We start from the raw sequence: 12,134 nt of genomic DNA, 5'->3' as shown, positions 1-12,134 counted from the left end.
CGATAGTCTTCGTGCGACAGCCCGACGCCGCCTGTGGCTTCTGTCATTGTCGCCTTTGCAGCATGCCGTCCGTCTTTTTCTTCTTCTCCTGTCATCTGGACTTTAATCTCATGGCGAGCAGCGATGGCCTGTCTCACTGCCTCACCCAAGATCAGGACAGCTTGGCATGGTGCCCCAGGCACCTGCTACTTTCGCTTGCCTGCAGGGTCACTGCCAGTTGAACCTAATGACCACACCATCACCACCGCATTCTCCTGCACCATCCTCGTCACTTGCAATACCCCCCCTCGACTCTTCTCCCTTTGTTCGCCCTGCATACATTCTTGCTTGCTTCTCCGCTTGGACTCGTCATTCTTACGACGCCTTGTTTCTGCCATGACGCACGCCTACCACTGATCTCCCTTGTCAACGGTAGACGGCGTGTTTCACATTCCAACGAGGCCGCCGCTCGGTCCCGGCTCTAGCAGATGCCGCCCGCCTTTTGGCCAAAAATACTCGAAGCTTTCTGCCCGCGTCCATGACTGATGCAAAAGCGTTGGCTGTGCTATTAGCAGTGGGTCTGCATCTCAACTGCACATGCTGACTGACTCAGCCAAGCCACGACCCAAAGAGTCGAGACGCGATTTATTATACATTAGACTACGGCCTACGCTACAAGAAATGCTTCACATGATATCCGTCTAATTCTAAATGTGCCCCATCAAAGTCTAGATGCTTTGTCGATGCTTCTCCCAAAACAAGTTCTATACCCCTCCCCGCATTACGGACTACCGCTCTTTTCCATATCCTTGACCTTGTCTTTGTCGACAAACGCCCTCTCTTGGTCCATGGCCCCATTCATATCATAGGCCTCGATGAACCAGCTGCCAATCATAGCCACCGCACTGAACACCAGCATGACGATCCAGATGTACTTTAATGCGTCCGTGTAGCTTTCCTTTAGTTGCTCCTTCATCTCTCCGCCAGGCATCTCCTTGATGATGCGAACCAGCCCAGCTGCGTCCTGAGAATACTCGTCCGCGAACTCGGCCAGCAGTGGAAACGTCAGCATCTTCTTCTTCATCTGGTTCTGGAACACGACTCCGCCAATAGCCACCCCCAGTGTCTGGCCGAAGGCGCGGAAAAAGGAAAACATGTTGGCAGCATACGCCTGGTCCGCTGCCGTCGCGCTGGCTTGCACGGCCAACGCCATGGCAGGAAAACTATGCAATCGTTAGGGCCTCTTGGTCCTCTTCATCAACAACAACTCTCACTTACAGGATACCTGTTCCTATCCCACCAACGAGACTGATAAAGATCCACGCTGGAGTCGATGTGTCGACTTTGATTACTATCAACACACCCATGCCCAGAGTAGCAAGGAACCACCCTGCCCGGTTGGCCCATCGGTACGTGCCCAAGATGGCAATAGCAACACCCGTCGCAATCGAAGCCGGAGCCACCGTAAACGTCCATGGAAACAAAGCAACTCCGGTAAGAATTGGTCCAAATCCCTTGACCGCTTCAAAGTACAGTGGTAGGTAGTATAGGATAGCCCACAAGATAATGCCGTGGATTACCGTGGCAGTATAGAGAATGGCAGCAGACCGGTTCTTGAAGACAGAGGTGCGAATGAGCGGGTTGGCAGCCACAAATTCAATGTACAGGACAAAGCCAACCATGCCAGCACCACACACAATAAGCGGCACAAGCGTGCGCCACGAGTCCCACGGATACTGCACCCCGCCCCAAGTAACGGGAATTAAGAAGCCAGTGGTCGAGGCGAGGAAGAGCGCCATGCCGATCCAGTCCACCTCGCGGAGTTTGGCTAGGAAAGCCCCATGCTTCTGGTTGAGCTTGAGGAAGATGGTGATCATGGCAGCGCCAATGCCAATGAACGGGAGGTTGATCCAGAAGATCCATCGCCAACTAACGTTTTGTGAAAAGCCGCCGCCTAGTGTCGTTAGCTACTGTCCTTTTGGATCTGTACTGCATATTGCTTACCGAGAAGAGGTCCAGCTACGGTACCAATCGACCACATAGCACCAAAGAAGCTAAGCCACTTTCCTCGCTCCCGCAGAGGCACAGTATCTACAACCACCATTTCTGTGAGACAAATGATACCTCCGCCTCCAATACCTTGGATAGACCGCCCGACCAGGATGAGGGTGAAATTGTCAGCCACAGCGGGGATAATGGAACCAACCAGAAAGAATCCAAGACTGATGTAGATCAATGCCTTTCTCCCAAAGATATGCGAAAAGGATCCAATCACTGGCTGGAAGACAGTCGACGTCAATAGGAACGAAGTACCACTCCAGAACGCCTCGATAGCAGAACCGCCCAATGCCCTAGCCATAATCTGGAGACTGTCAGTTATCCGATACTCTGCATCTTTCTAGATTGTACAAAACTTACTGGAAGAGCAACGGAGATGGAAGTAGCATCCAACGCAGCCATTAGCGTTATGATACACAGACTACCAAAAGCAGCTAGAAAGCGCCATCCCGGCTGGAACTTTTCCGCTTCTACTGCATCGGCCTGCTCGGATGCCGCCTCGCTCACAGGTTCTGAGATAGGCGGCGCAGGCTTAACCACGTCCTCGGGCGGCTGTACCGACGCACTCGCCATGACTCTTGTCGTTGAGCTTTGGTGTGAATATGGAAGAGGGAATCCGAATTATACGTATATACTACGCACGATATCCTCGAAAGCTAGAGGAGTAAAACACAAGAAGCCGCCGAAAAAATATACCAAGTGCTACCTACCCTCTTTACAAGAGCGAGAGCAACCACCATAAATATACACACACACTATCCGTTCTACCACTCACTCGTTCTTCCTCTATCACAGGGCGTAAAGCCACAACACACACACGCCCATTCCTCGGGGCGGGCGCACAGTAAGACCACCCAGCCACGAGCGCGACCTCTCCTCGGCCCAACTTTGTCCTCCGTTCCATCCCAAAAACCCACTACTTGCCCAGCTCACCACCTTAGTTCAGCCTCAAAGCTGCAACCTCCGTGTGTATTGCCTTAGTGATGGCCTGCGCTCTGCCTTCACAACCTAGCTGTACGCACCGCTTCTTTGCATGCCATCTGCCTAATTCACGTTGTTCAATTGGCTTATCGCGCCAATCTAGGAGAATTGGGCAATCCGACCGTTGATGTGTTTCGCCCAGTCATGACGTGGTGTGAGCAAGCGGCAGCCGCATTGCGCGCGCTAAGGAAAATATGCGGCGTCGCCCTTTGCTGGCGAACCGGAGTGCTGTGAGACGGAGGGTTATTTGCCCGAGTGGGAAAGTCGGCGCGGGATGCGAGACCCCGACGGGGGTGGCCTTTGTCCGGTTTGTTATCGTTTCTGCCTGCGTCGGTGGTGTTGTATCTACAGTACTGATGAATAATTATAGAAACAGGGAACCGTTGACGCGTGCATGGTACGAAGTTCGCATCCTTCATCCAGGCTTTGTATGTATGCAGTAACACCTCATAGCCCTACGCCGTGCAACTCTCGCCTACCAACACACACAACTTTTCCCATCAGAGGGGCTAGAGCACCATTCTGGCCCCCTCACCCGATTTCTGAGACGCAGCAAAAGTGCAAACGGTGCAATATGCACCTATACTGTATACAACACGCCACATGGCTTACCGGGCGATATGAGAAAGCACATCAAGCGCATCTTTGTCATCGCTCCTGCACGTCAGAGTTCGAGATGTAGGGATAAGCGATAGTATGCTCATGGCTTGGCTGAGCATTGCTACTACTATCCACCCAGCTGAACGGCAACAGGGTACACGTGGTTGTAACTACGACGTTCTGGATGGTAAGGCTAGTGGAGCAGCCTCCTATCCACCGCTTGGCATGGACTTTTCTCCCATTTTCCTGATACGTCAGTAAGTGGGTGTGGAATTGGCCAACCACACTCCTCCATTCCTCGCGTCCTCACAGGTGAAGGTGAGGGTTGAATGGTAGCAGATGGGTGTTTCACATACCGAATCGCCATCTCGACCGCTGGTAACCCATCTGCCGGCTCCCGGCACTGAAACGCACACCGGCAAACACACCATGCAGCTAAAACGTCCACCACCACCGGTTCCCCGCATATGTTTACCCTCAGGTAGGGAGAAAACACCCCTGGGGTTTCATGCCAGTTTGTATTGTTGACCCTCCTTTCTTTTTGCTTCTAGATTCATGGCCAAAGTAACGAAGTGAGGAAAGCCTTACAATCGCCACCGCGGAAACATCACCGCGGGATTCTTTCAAAACATGCTTTTTTGAACTGAGGGTGTCCTGTCGAAGACTGTGAGACTTGCCCAAGCTTCACTGTTCAAATGCCTTCTGACAGATCGTTCATGTTGAATTGGCTGTCATCTAATAATTGTCATGGCAAGTCGACTTTTGCAGACTGCCAAAATTTGACATTCTTTCCAATGTAATCGGCCCGCCACTCTATGCCTCCACGGAGATGATCATTGTTATCGCCTAGAATCACTTCATCGAGCTTCTTTTTGAAGCCTTCGTTTTGTCTCAAGATGCACAGGAGATTTTTGTGTCTTGAATTGACTGCATATCCTGCATGTCAGGTTGCTTGACTCAGATATATGGCCAGTCTGCTCGGCCTGCTCTAGTAAATCACCGATCCATTATTTTGGAGCTAGTGTAGAAAAACAATGCCTCAACTAACTGCTACACGTCAGCATATTCAATCAATTTCCAAATGATAAACTCTTACAGAAGGCAGTAATCAGTCTCCTAAAGATTTGTGTCTAAGAAAACTCAGCGACTGAAAAAATTCTTACAAATAAAACATGTATCTAATAGACAATAGGCCATGAAAGATGCTGTTAAAATTCAAGAATCGATCCGTATAGAACATGAGTATGCGGATGAAGTACTGGTACCTTTTTTTTTTCAAATCTCCCCGTTGTACATCTTGCCGATGTGCTCTGCCTTCTCTAAAGTCGTAGACAGTGAGCACTATATGCATGCAAAACATGTGATATACAGCACAACATAGTTTCTCGTCATCTAGCCACCTGATCTTGACATCTTACTTAACAAAAGCCATAAGTTTCCGGAACAATCATCACACGTGAACGTTGCTCCCAGACTACGATTCCGTACTTATCAACAGTATTGATTTTTTTTTTAAAAAAAAAACAATACTCACCTATCCACATGAGCCCAACTTACTGCCCAAACAGCGCCAAAAACCCATTATACACCAAACTCCTCTCCTTCTGCGTAATCGAACTCACATCGCCCGTACCTGTCCAATAAAACAACCCCCCAAGCCCATTCTGCCTTACATAATTCGCCTTCATCCTCACCGTCGCCGGCGTATCATACGTCACCAACCCACCATCCCCACCTACACAATACGCCGCACCCAGCTGCTCATCCACATGCTCCTGCGCGCCCGGCCTGGGCAAGTCGCGATACTCAAACGTCCCCTCCTCGCCGGCCTGGCCCTCGAACGAATGCCCGATACCCCTAGTGCCCGTGAAACTGCGGCCGTAGGCGGGGACGCCCATGACGATTTTGTGGCGGGGCACGCCTTGGCTGAGCATGTAGGACACGGCTGAGTGGCAGGAGATTGCGGCTTCAGGGCAGTGCGGGACGGGCGGGGTGAAGAGTTGGGCTTGGTGCCCGCATTTGCTGACCCAGGGGCCCGAGTAGTCGTAGGCCATGAGGTTGACGAGGTCGAGGTATTGGGATGCGTAGCCGAGATTGATGTGCTGGAGGGCCCATTCGCCGGCGGGGAGCGCCGAAGATAGCGTGTATTGGGGGGCGGGGAGGTATTGGCGGATTGTGGCGAGGAGGGCGATGTAGTCTTGGCCTTGGCTGGCGTCTGCTGGATGTTCCCAGTCGACTGTGTTTTTGCTTAGCGATTTCGTGGTATTTTTTTTTGGGGGGGGGGGGGGGGGGAACAGACTGTCAATGCCGTCGATACCGAATTGCTGGACTAAAGCCAGGGATGACTGTGCAAAGCGCTCACGACATGCTGGATCGCGAGCCACGCCTGCAAACGGTTCACTTCCTTTTCCGCCGCCACCGACAGAGAGGACTACGCGGAGTCTCGTGTACTTCTTCTTAAGAAGTGCAAACGAGTTTAGACAGCCCTTTGTTGCAGGTATGTCGTCGATGCCTGGGACATCGATTTGCGTATCTGCCCATTCATCGCTCAACTATTTAAAAAAAACATTAACTTAACATCCACTCAGAAATAGATAAATAAACTTACATACACCGTTCCATCCTCCTTAACCCTGTCCGAACTTAGCACTCAACTACCCGGCGAAATCCGAAATACCCGCAACCTTACCAAGCAAACGCATAAAACACATGCGAAATGACGTCGTAGTTCAGCGACACAGGTGGCTGCTCGCGATAGATTCGCCAGTTGGGATAGTACACGCCGTTCCAATGCATGGTTTGCAGCGGTGTGGAAAATGTAGTAGTGGTGTTGTGATCAAGTAGTGGGTGGTGGTTGAAGTAGTAGTCTCGGCTCATTGTTCGGTTCGTTTTCGTTCAGGCTTTAAATGGCTTTAGCTTGCATACGCGTCAGGGTGTGCTGCAGGTAAGAGGAGCCCCGTATTTGGTTTGCTTGGGATGATCAAAGCTTTACGGGTACTCGGAAGGGCTGCACGATTTGTTTGGTGAAGAATATTGTGCGTGTGCGAGGTATTTGTCTAGGGCATACGTGGGGTTCGGGTATGTAATGGAAGATGCAATTTGTTAATGTGTGTACTTTGGCAATAGAAGATGGCGGATGGTATGGTTTCAAATGTCTGAAGAGATTCTAAAGCGTCCGTCTACACGGTCTTGTATATACATGTGAGATAGATAGTAGCGGTGTTACAGGCCGCTCAATGATGCAATGAACTGGTGGTTGCATTAGATATTAACGGACATCCCGCTTAGCCTGAAGCAGGTGATGTCTTAGCTGCCGGACTTGCTATAGTTGCTTCTGTTTTTACAACAAAGTAGACGGTGAAGCCCAGTCTGGTGCTTGAATAGATTGCGAATAAACTGATTGTGTTGGTTAAGATCTATGAATAGTGCGAGCCAGAGTCGCTCGTAGGTCAGGCCGCAATGTCCCGGAATACTATGTTCTCGTGATTTGAACGCTGACGCGCTAAAAAACGGCTTGGAAAGTTTAAATCTAACCGACTCGAATCTAATGTGTATTTGTAAGAAGAGGTGAGAGGGTAGTATTGTACACCCGAGAGAAGCACCCAAGAAGCATCCGATATCATGTCGAATGATAGAGGATGCACGCAATAAACATCATACGCAGACATTTTTCTGGGCAAGGAAACATTTGGTTATGAAGGTATTCATAAAGGTGCGCACACCTGTGTAGAAAGTGTCAGCAAGCCTCCAAAAAACGAGGTAGAGGCTGTGGCGCAACATAGGTGTGGGGTTCCAAGGCTGTGCCAGCTGTACCACTCGGTTCGACGGCACGCGCAAATTCTAGAAGTCGCTGATGGGCCAATGTGAAAGAAGGACAGGGCGCTAGAGTGGGGCGGAGGCGCTGTGCAAGACTGATCTGGTAAGTTGCATGAGAGTTGCAGGTACATGGAAGAGGATGTTGGATGTTGTAACCTCCGCTGACAATCACGTGATTGCGCGCTCCGACGAACCGTTTGCGTCAGTCCGACTGCAACTACATACAGCTGTGCTCCAGCCACAAACACCCACCCCACATAACTACCAGGCTTACACTGAAGGTTCGGAATCGCCTATTGTATCACAGCTCTGCCGGCGCACAAGAAAGCACTCTATATCACAAACATATTGCGCTATAGTATATCAATTGTGATCGGGCGCATCAGCTACCAGAGCGCAACGCGAGGCAACTCCCCCACGCGTTGCAACAAAGCACACCAATAATGACAGAAGTCATGACATCTGTAGCGGCTCCGATGTCAGAAGAAAAACCCGCCGAGGCCCGGCCGCCCCAATATACCTTCAAATTCAGCGAGTTTCTCAGACGTGAATACCGATTTGGCCTAAACCCTGATCGTCCAACCTGCAAAGCATACCTTCAAGGCCACTGTCCAGACGGCAGCAAATGCCCCAACAAGCACAATGTCTCTTCATCCTACAACAAGTACGTTACCCAGTAGCCCAACTCCAATATCAAACACCAGCAACTAACCGAACATAACAGTCTCGTATGCAAACACTGGCTCCGCGGCCTCTGCAAAAAAGGCGAAACCTGCGAATTCCTCCACGAATACAACCTCCGCCGCATGCCCGAATGCTCCTACTACGCACGCACACAAACCTGCTCAAACGGCGACGACTGCCTCTACCTGCACCTAGACCCGGACGCCAAGCGGCCCTCGTGCCCACACTACGACCGCGGCTTCTGCCCGCTCGGCCCGCACTGCGCGCTCAAGCACAACAAGAAAGACAAGCTGTGCCCCTTTTACCTCTGTGGGTTTTGTCCAGAGGGGAAAGGATGCAAGTACGGTGCCCACCCCCGGTATCCGACTGAGCTTAAAAAGCCCGAGGTGAGGGTGGAGAAGAGTGCAGAGGAGCTGGAGGCGGAGAAGTTGGAGAGGGAGAGGGAGATGATGAAGAGGGAGGAGGAGGAGAGGGAGAGGGATGAGCGGAATGGGCATCAAGGTGGGCGTGGGTTTAGAGGGAATTGGGATCGGAAGAAGCGGGGTGGTAGACGGGGTAGGGGTGGTAGGGGACGTGGGGAGTTTTAAGTGCAGATGTACAAGTGGCTGGGGAAAGATATATATATATATATATATATTGTTTATCTAGCGAGCGTTGAACTGTCTCCCTTTGTAGTAGTTCGACTTGTTTTATGCAGCGGAGAGGATAACTAAATAGTTGGAATAACACGAAGATACACGCCAACTGATCCGATACTGTAAAGTCGAGTTCAATATTACAATATGAAAGACATGGCGGAATTCTTTTCGAGAAAAATAAATAAATAAATGAATATGATTGACGATCGTTATCCATACAGTAGGACATACAACCCATTACAAAAATCCCCCCCCCCCTTTTTCCTCCTTCCCACACTCCTACCTCCTCCTAAACTTGGACTTGCCCAAAACCGGTCTCTTCACCACCCCTTCCTCCTCCTCACCCTTATTCTTCTGCCCACCCATCTTCCTAACCACAGGCCCTGCCTCCTCCTCGGCAACCCTCCGCTCCTCCCTCTCCTTATCCTCGGCCATCTGCCTCTCCAACTCGGCCTTTCTGTTAAACTCCGTCTCGACAATCCTCTTATCGCGCGCCGAATACCCCTTTTCTTTGATCGAGTAGAAGACGGCGCCGAGGTCCGCCAGCCAATGGGGGTCTACAGCCGTAACGCACGACATGTATTCTTTGGAGGTGAGGATGAGTTCGTGGTAGACGACGTAGTCCGGGAGGTAACCGAGGCCGTAGAGGGCGGAGGTGGGGTGTAGTTGGATGGTGACGGAGGTGCGGAGGTTGATGTATTCGCCGATGCCTTTTACTTTGGCGGCTTGGTGGTAGTAGCCTGAGCAGATGCATTTGCGGATTACGTCCCAGTCTGTGCCGCAGGAGATTAAGGGCATTTTCTGTTTTCCCATTATGTCGAGGATTTGGTCGCGGATTTCCTTGGCGCGGCGCAGGGCTTTGGGGTGAAGGAAGTGGCGGATACACCAGCCGTCGGAGTAGCCGTTTACTTTCCACTGTGTGTAGACGTGGAGGAGGGTCAGGTGGTCGGATTCTGGAACGAAGAATTTTTCGCGGGCGGCGTCGGATTCTTCTTGACGTTCTTTAGGGCGGTAGAAGACCGAAGGAACGGAGAGCATGGCGACGATTGTGAGCATTTCTTCGCTGCATTCGTACTCTGTGGCTGTGATGATGAGTTTGGCGAGGGAGGGGTCCATGGGGAAGGCTGTCATGGTTCGGCCCAGGTCAGTGAGGTTGCCAATGTTGTCGAGGGCGCCGAGGGCCCAGAGATCAAAGAGTGAGGTTGTGATTGTGTCTTGAGGTGGTGGGTCCATGAAGTCAAAGTCTAGCAAGTCCTTCACACCGAGCGACTTCAATAGTAGGACCGTGTTGGCGAGGTTCGTCCGCTGGATTTCTGGTATTGTTTGGATATAGAACTCATCTCTGAACGCTCTTTCGGTATATAGATGAAAGCACTTTCCAGGACCTGTGCGTCCAGCGCGACCAGCACGTTGTGAGGCGTTTGCTTGAGATATGGGCGTGATCTGTAGCGTGTCCATGCCCATTTTAGGGTTGTAGACTTTAAGTTTAGAAAATCCAGCGTCGACCACGTACATGATACCATCAACAGTCAGACTCGTTTCGGCAATGTTGGTTGCTACGATGACTTTTCGTACACCTGGAGCTGCTCGCTCAAAAATCTTTGCTTGCAGATCGGCAGGCATCTGACTGTAGATGGGAAGGATGCTGAGTTTCGGCGGGTCGTTCAAAAGTTTGAGTCGCTCTGCAACAAGTTCGCAGGTGATTTCAATATCCTCTTGACCTGTCATGAAGACTAGAATATCGCCAGGTCCTTGCGATACGTGGATGGCCAAGACTTGCTTCACAGCACTGTCGACGTAGTCCTCGCACGGCGATCGTGAGTACTGAATGTCTACAGGGAATGTTCGTCCTGGGATGATGAACTCTGGCGCACCTCCGTAGAAGCGTGAGAATCGATCTGCGTTCATAGTAGCCGAAGTGACGATTAGCTTAAGATCTCGTCTTCGAGCCAGGACCTTTTTGAGAAGGCCCATCAACACGTCAGTATTAAGGGCTCTCTCGTGCGCTTCGTCCATGATGATGCAAGAGTACTTGTCTAGGTCAGGCTCAACCAGGGATTCTCGGAGCAAGACACCATCAGTCATGTATTTGATCTTGGTTTCTTTGCTAGTGCAGTCTTCGAAACGAATCGCATAACCAACCAAACCACCCAGCTTGACTTCCATTTCTTCGCTCACACGCTTCGCCACACTCATGGCTGCGACACGACGCGGTTGTGTGCAGCCAATAAGCCCATTTTTGGCATAACCATCTTCGTAGAGGAACTGAGTCAGTTGGGTAGTTTTTCCGGAACCCGTTTGGCCGACGACAATGATTACTTGGTTGTCTCGAATCACGCGGAGCAAATCTTCTCGAACGGCAAAGGCGGGAAGATATTGCCTCTGTTCTCGGAGTGTCTTGCTTTTACTGAAAGCGCTAGCACCTTCCTGCTTGCTCAGGTGCTGTGCAAACTTGCTACCGCCCTGCTTCTCCTCTTCGTCAGGACCAGGCGCAGCACTGTCTGTGTCCTCTTCTTTGATGCCCATGATATTGCCCAGTGTGGTTCCTTTTGCGCTAGTGGCTTCCTGCGTCTGCTTTGCCCGTTCTTTCTGTTGCCGCTTCTCCTTGACCACGCGACTGCCACGCCGACTGAAGACTGCCATGTCACTCTGAGGATCTCGTACTGCCGGGACTGGGTCGATTTGCTTGGTAAAGACGGTTTTTCCGTCAAGAAAGGGCGGTCTGAGCTCGTGTACAAGGATATGTACGCGCATGCTCTCTTCGTCGTCGTCAAAGTCATCATCGAAATGTCTTCTTTGGGCGACTCCAGATTGGAGCATTCGATTCGTCTCCCACGCATCGACGTCCTTTTGCTTCTGCTGAGCCCTCATGCTCGCTCGGTTGTTCTGTTTCTTTTCTGTCAAAGCAGCCTCCCGTTGTGCATCTAACCATGAGCTCTCAGCACCGCCAAATGGGTTATGCGTATCATCACCAAAGGTATGTCCGTTCTCCTCACCGCCATACCAGTCGCGGTCGAGTGCCATTGAGTCGAAGTCGTCCACGAGGGGTTCGGGACCGTCGAATGATTCCTGAGCCGGTTGTGCGCCATCTTCGTTGGCTTTGGGCGTATGCGCGCGTGAAGACGCGGGCTTGTTGGGTTTGCGAAACTTTGGACGAGGCGCGATCGAGTATTCTTCGGGGTCAAGCTTTCGCCGTTTGGGGCTATTTCCGCGTTCCATCGTGACGACCAAGACTCTGGGTGCTGATTTTGACAATGGTATACATGTATAGTAGGGCGTAGACTCGGCGTGGTGTTGTTGGTGCTGAGATGGCGGGAAAGTTGATGCTCGGAGGTCCGCAATTATCGATAGGGCGGGAGCTTTAGTAGCCAATCGTTG

General features: G+C 51.3%; 4 protein-coding genes across 4 annotated transcripts; 2 read left to right on the top strand and 2 right to left on the bottom strand.

Annotated features, from left to right (window-relative positions):
• Window positions 1-760: 760 nt before the first annotated feature.
• COCMIDRAFT_23500 (uncharacterized protein) lies at window positions 761-2,610 on the bottom strand (the record flags this gene model as incomplete). The annotated part of the gene is made up of 4 exons (XM_007686512.1): window positions 761-1,202; window positions 1,258-1,933; window positions 1,984-2,341; window positions 2,398-2,610. 4 exons carry the CDS (start codon window positions 2,608-2,610, stop codon window positions 761-763), a joined length of 1,689 nt encoding a protein of 562 aa, XP_007684702.1.
• Window positions 2,611-3,448: 838 nt separating this feature from the next.
• COCMIDRAFT_86494 (uncharacterized protein) lies at window positions 3,449-3,700 on the top strand (the record flags this gene model as incomplete). Its single annotated transcript, XM_007686562.1, has 1 exon — window positions 3,449-3,700. The coding sequence occupies one exon, from the start codon at window positions 3,449-3,451 to the stop codon at window positions 3,698-3,700; it is 252 nt and encodes an 83-aa protein (XP_007684752.1).
• A 1,471-nt stretch (window positions 3,701-5,171) lies between these two features.
• Window positions 5,172-6,495, bottom strand: COCMIDRAFT_86468 (glycoside hydrolase family 18 protein; the record flags this gene model as incomplete). Its single annotated transcript, XM_007686561.1, has 4 exons — window positions 5,172-5,854; window positions 5,918-6,170; window positions 6,227-6,251; window positions 6,308-6,495. 4 exons carry the CDS (start codon window positions 6,493-6,495, stop codon window positions 5,172-5,174), a joined length of 1,149 nt encoding a protein of 382 aa, XP_007684751.1.
• A 1,382-nt stretch (window positions 6,496-7,877) lies between these two features.
• COCMIDRAFT_23498 (uncharacterized protein) lies at window positions 7,878-8,705 on the top strand (the record flags this gene model as incomplete). Its single annotated transcript, XM_007686511.1, has 2 exons — window positions 7,878-8,098; window positions 8,159-8,705. 2 exons carry the CDS (start codon window positions 7,878-7,880, stop codon window positions 8,703-8,705), a joined length of 768 nt encoding a protein of 255 aa, XP_007684701.1.
• Window positions 8,706-12,134: the final 3,429 nt, after the last annotated feature.

This window comes from Bipolaris oryzae (assembly GCF_000523455.1).
Source record: "Bipolaris oryzae ATCC 44560 unplaced genomic scaffold scaffold_20, whole genome shotgun sequence".
NCBI classification, from domain to species: domain Eukaryota; kingdom Fungi; phylum Ascomycota; class Dothideomycetes; order Pleosporales; family Pleosporaceae; genus Bipolaris; species Bipolaris oryzae.
Note: the sequence above shows the minus strand (reverse complement) of the source record. Positions and strands in the feature narration are given on the sequence as shown.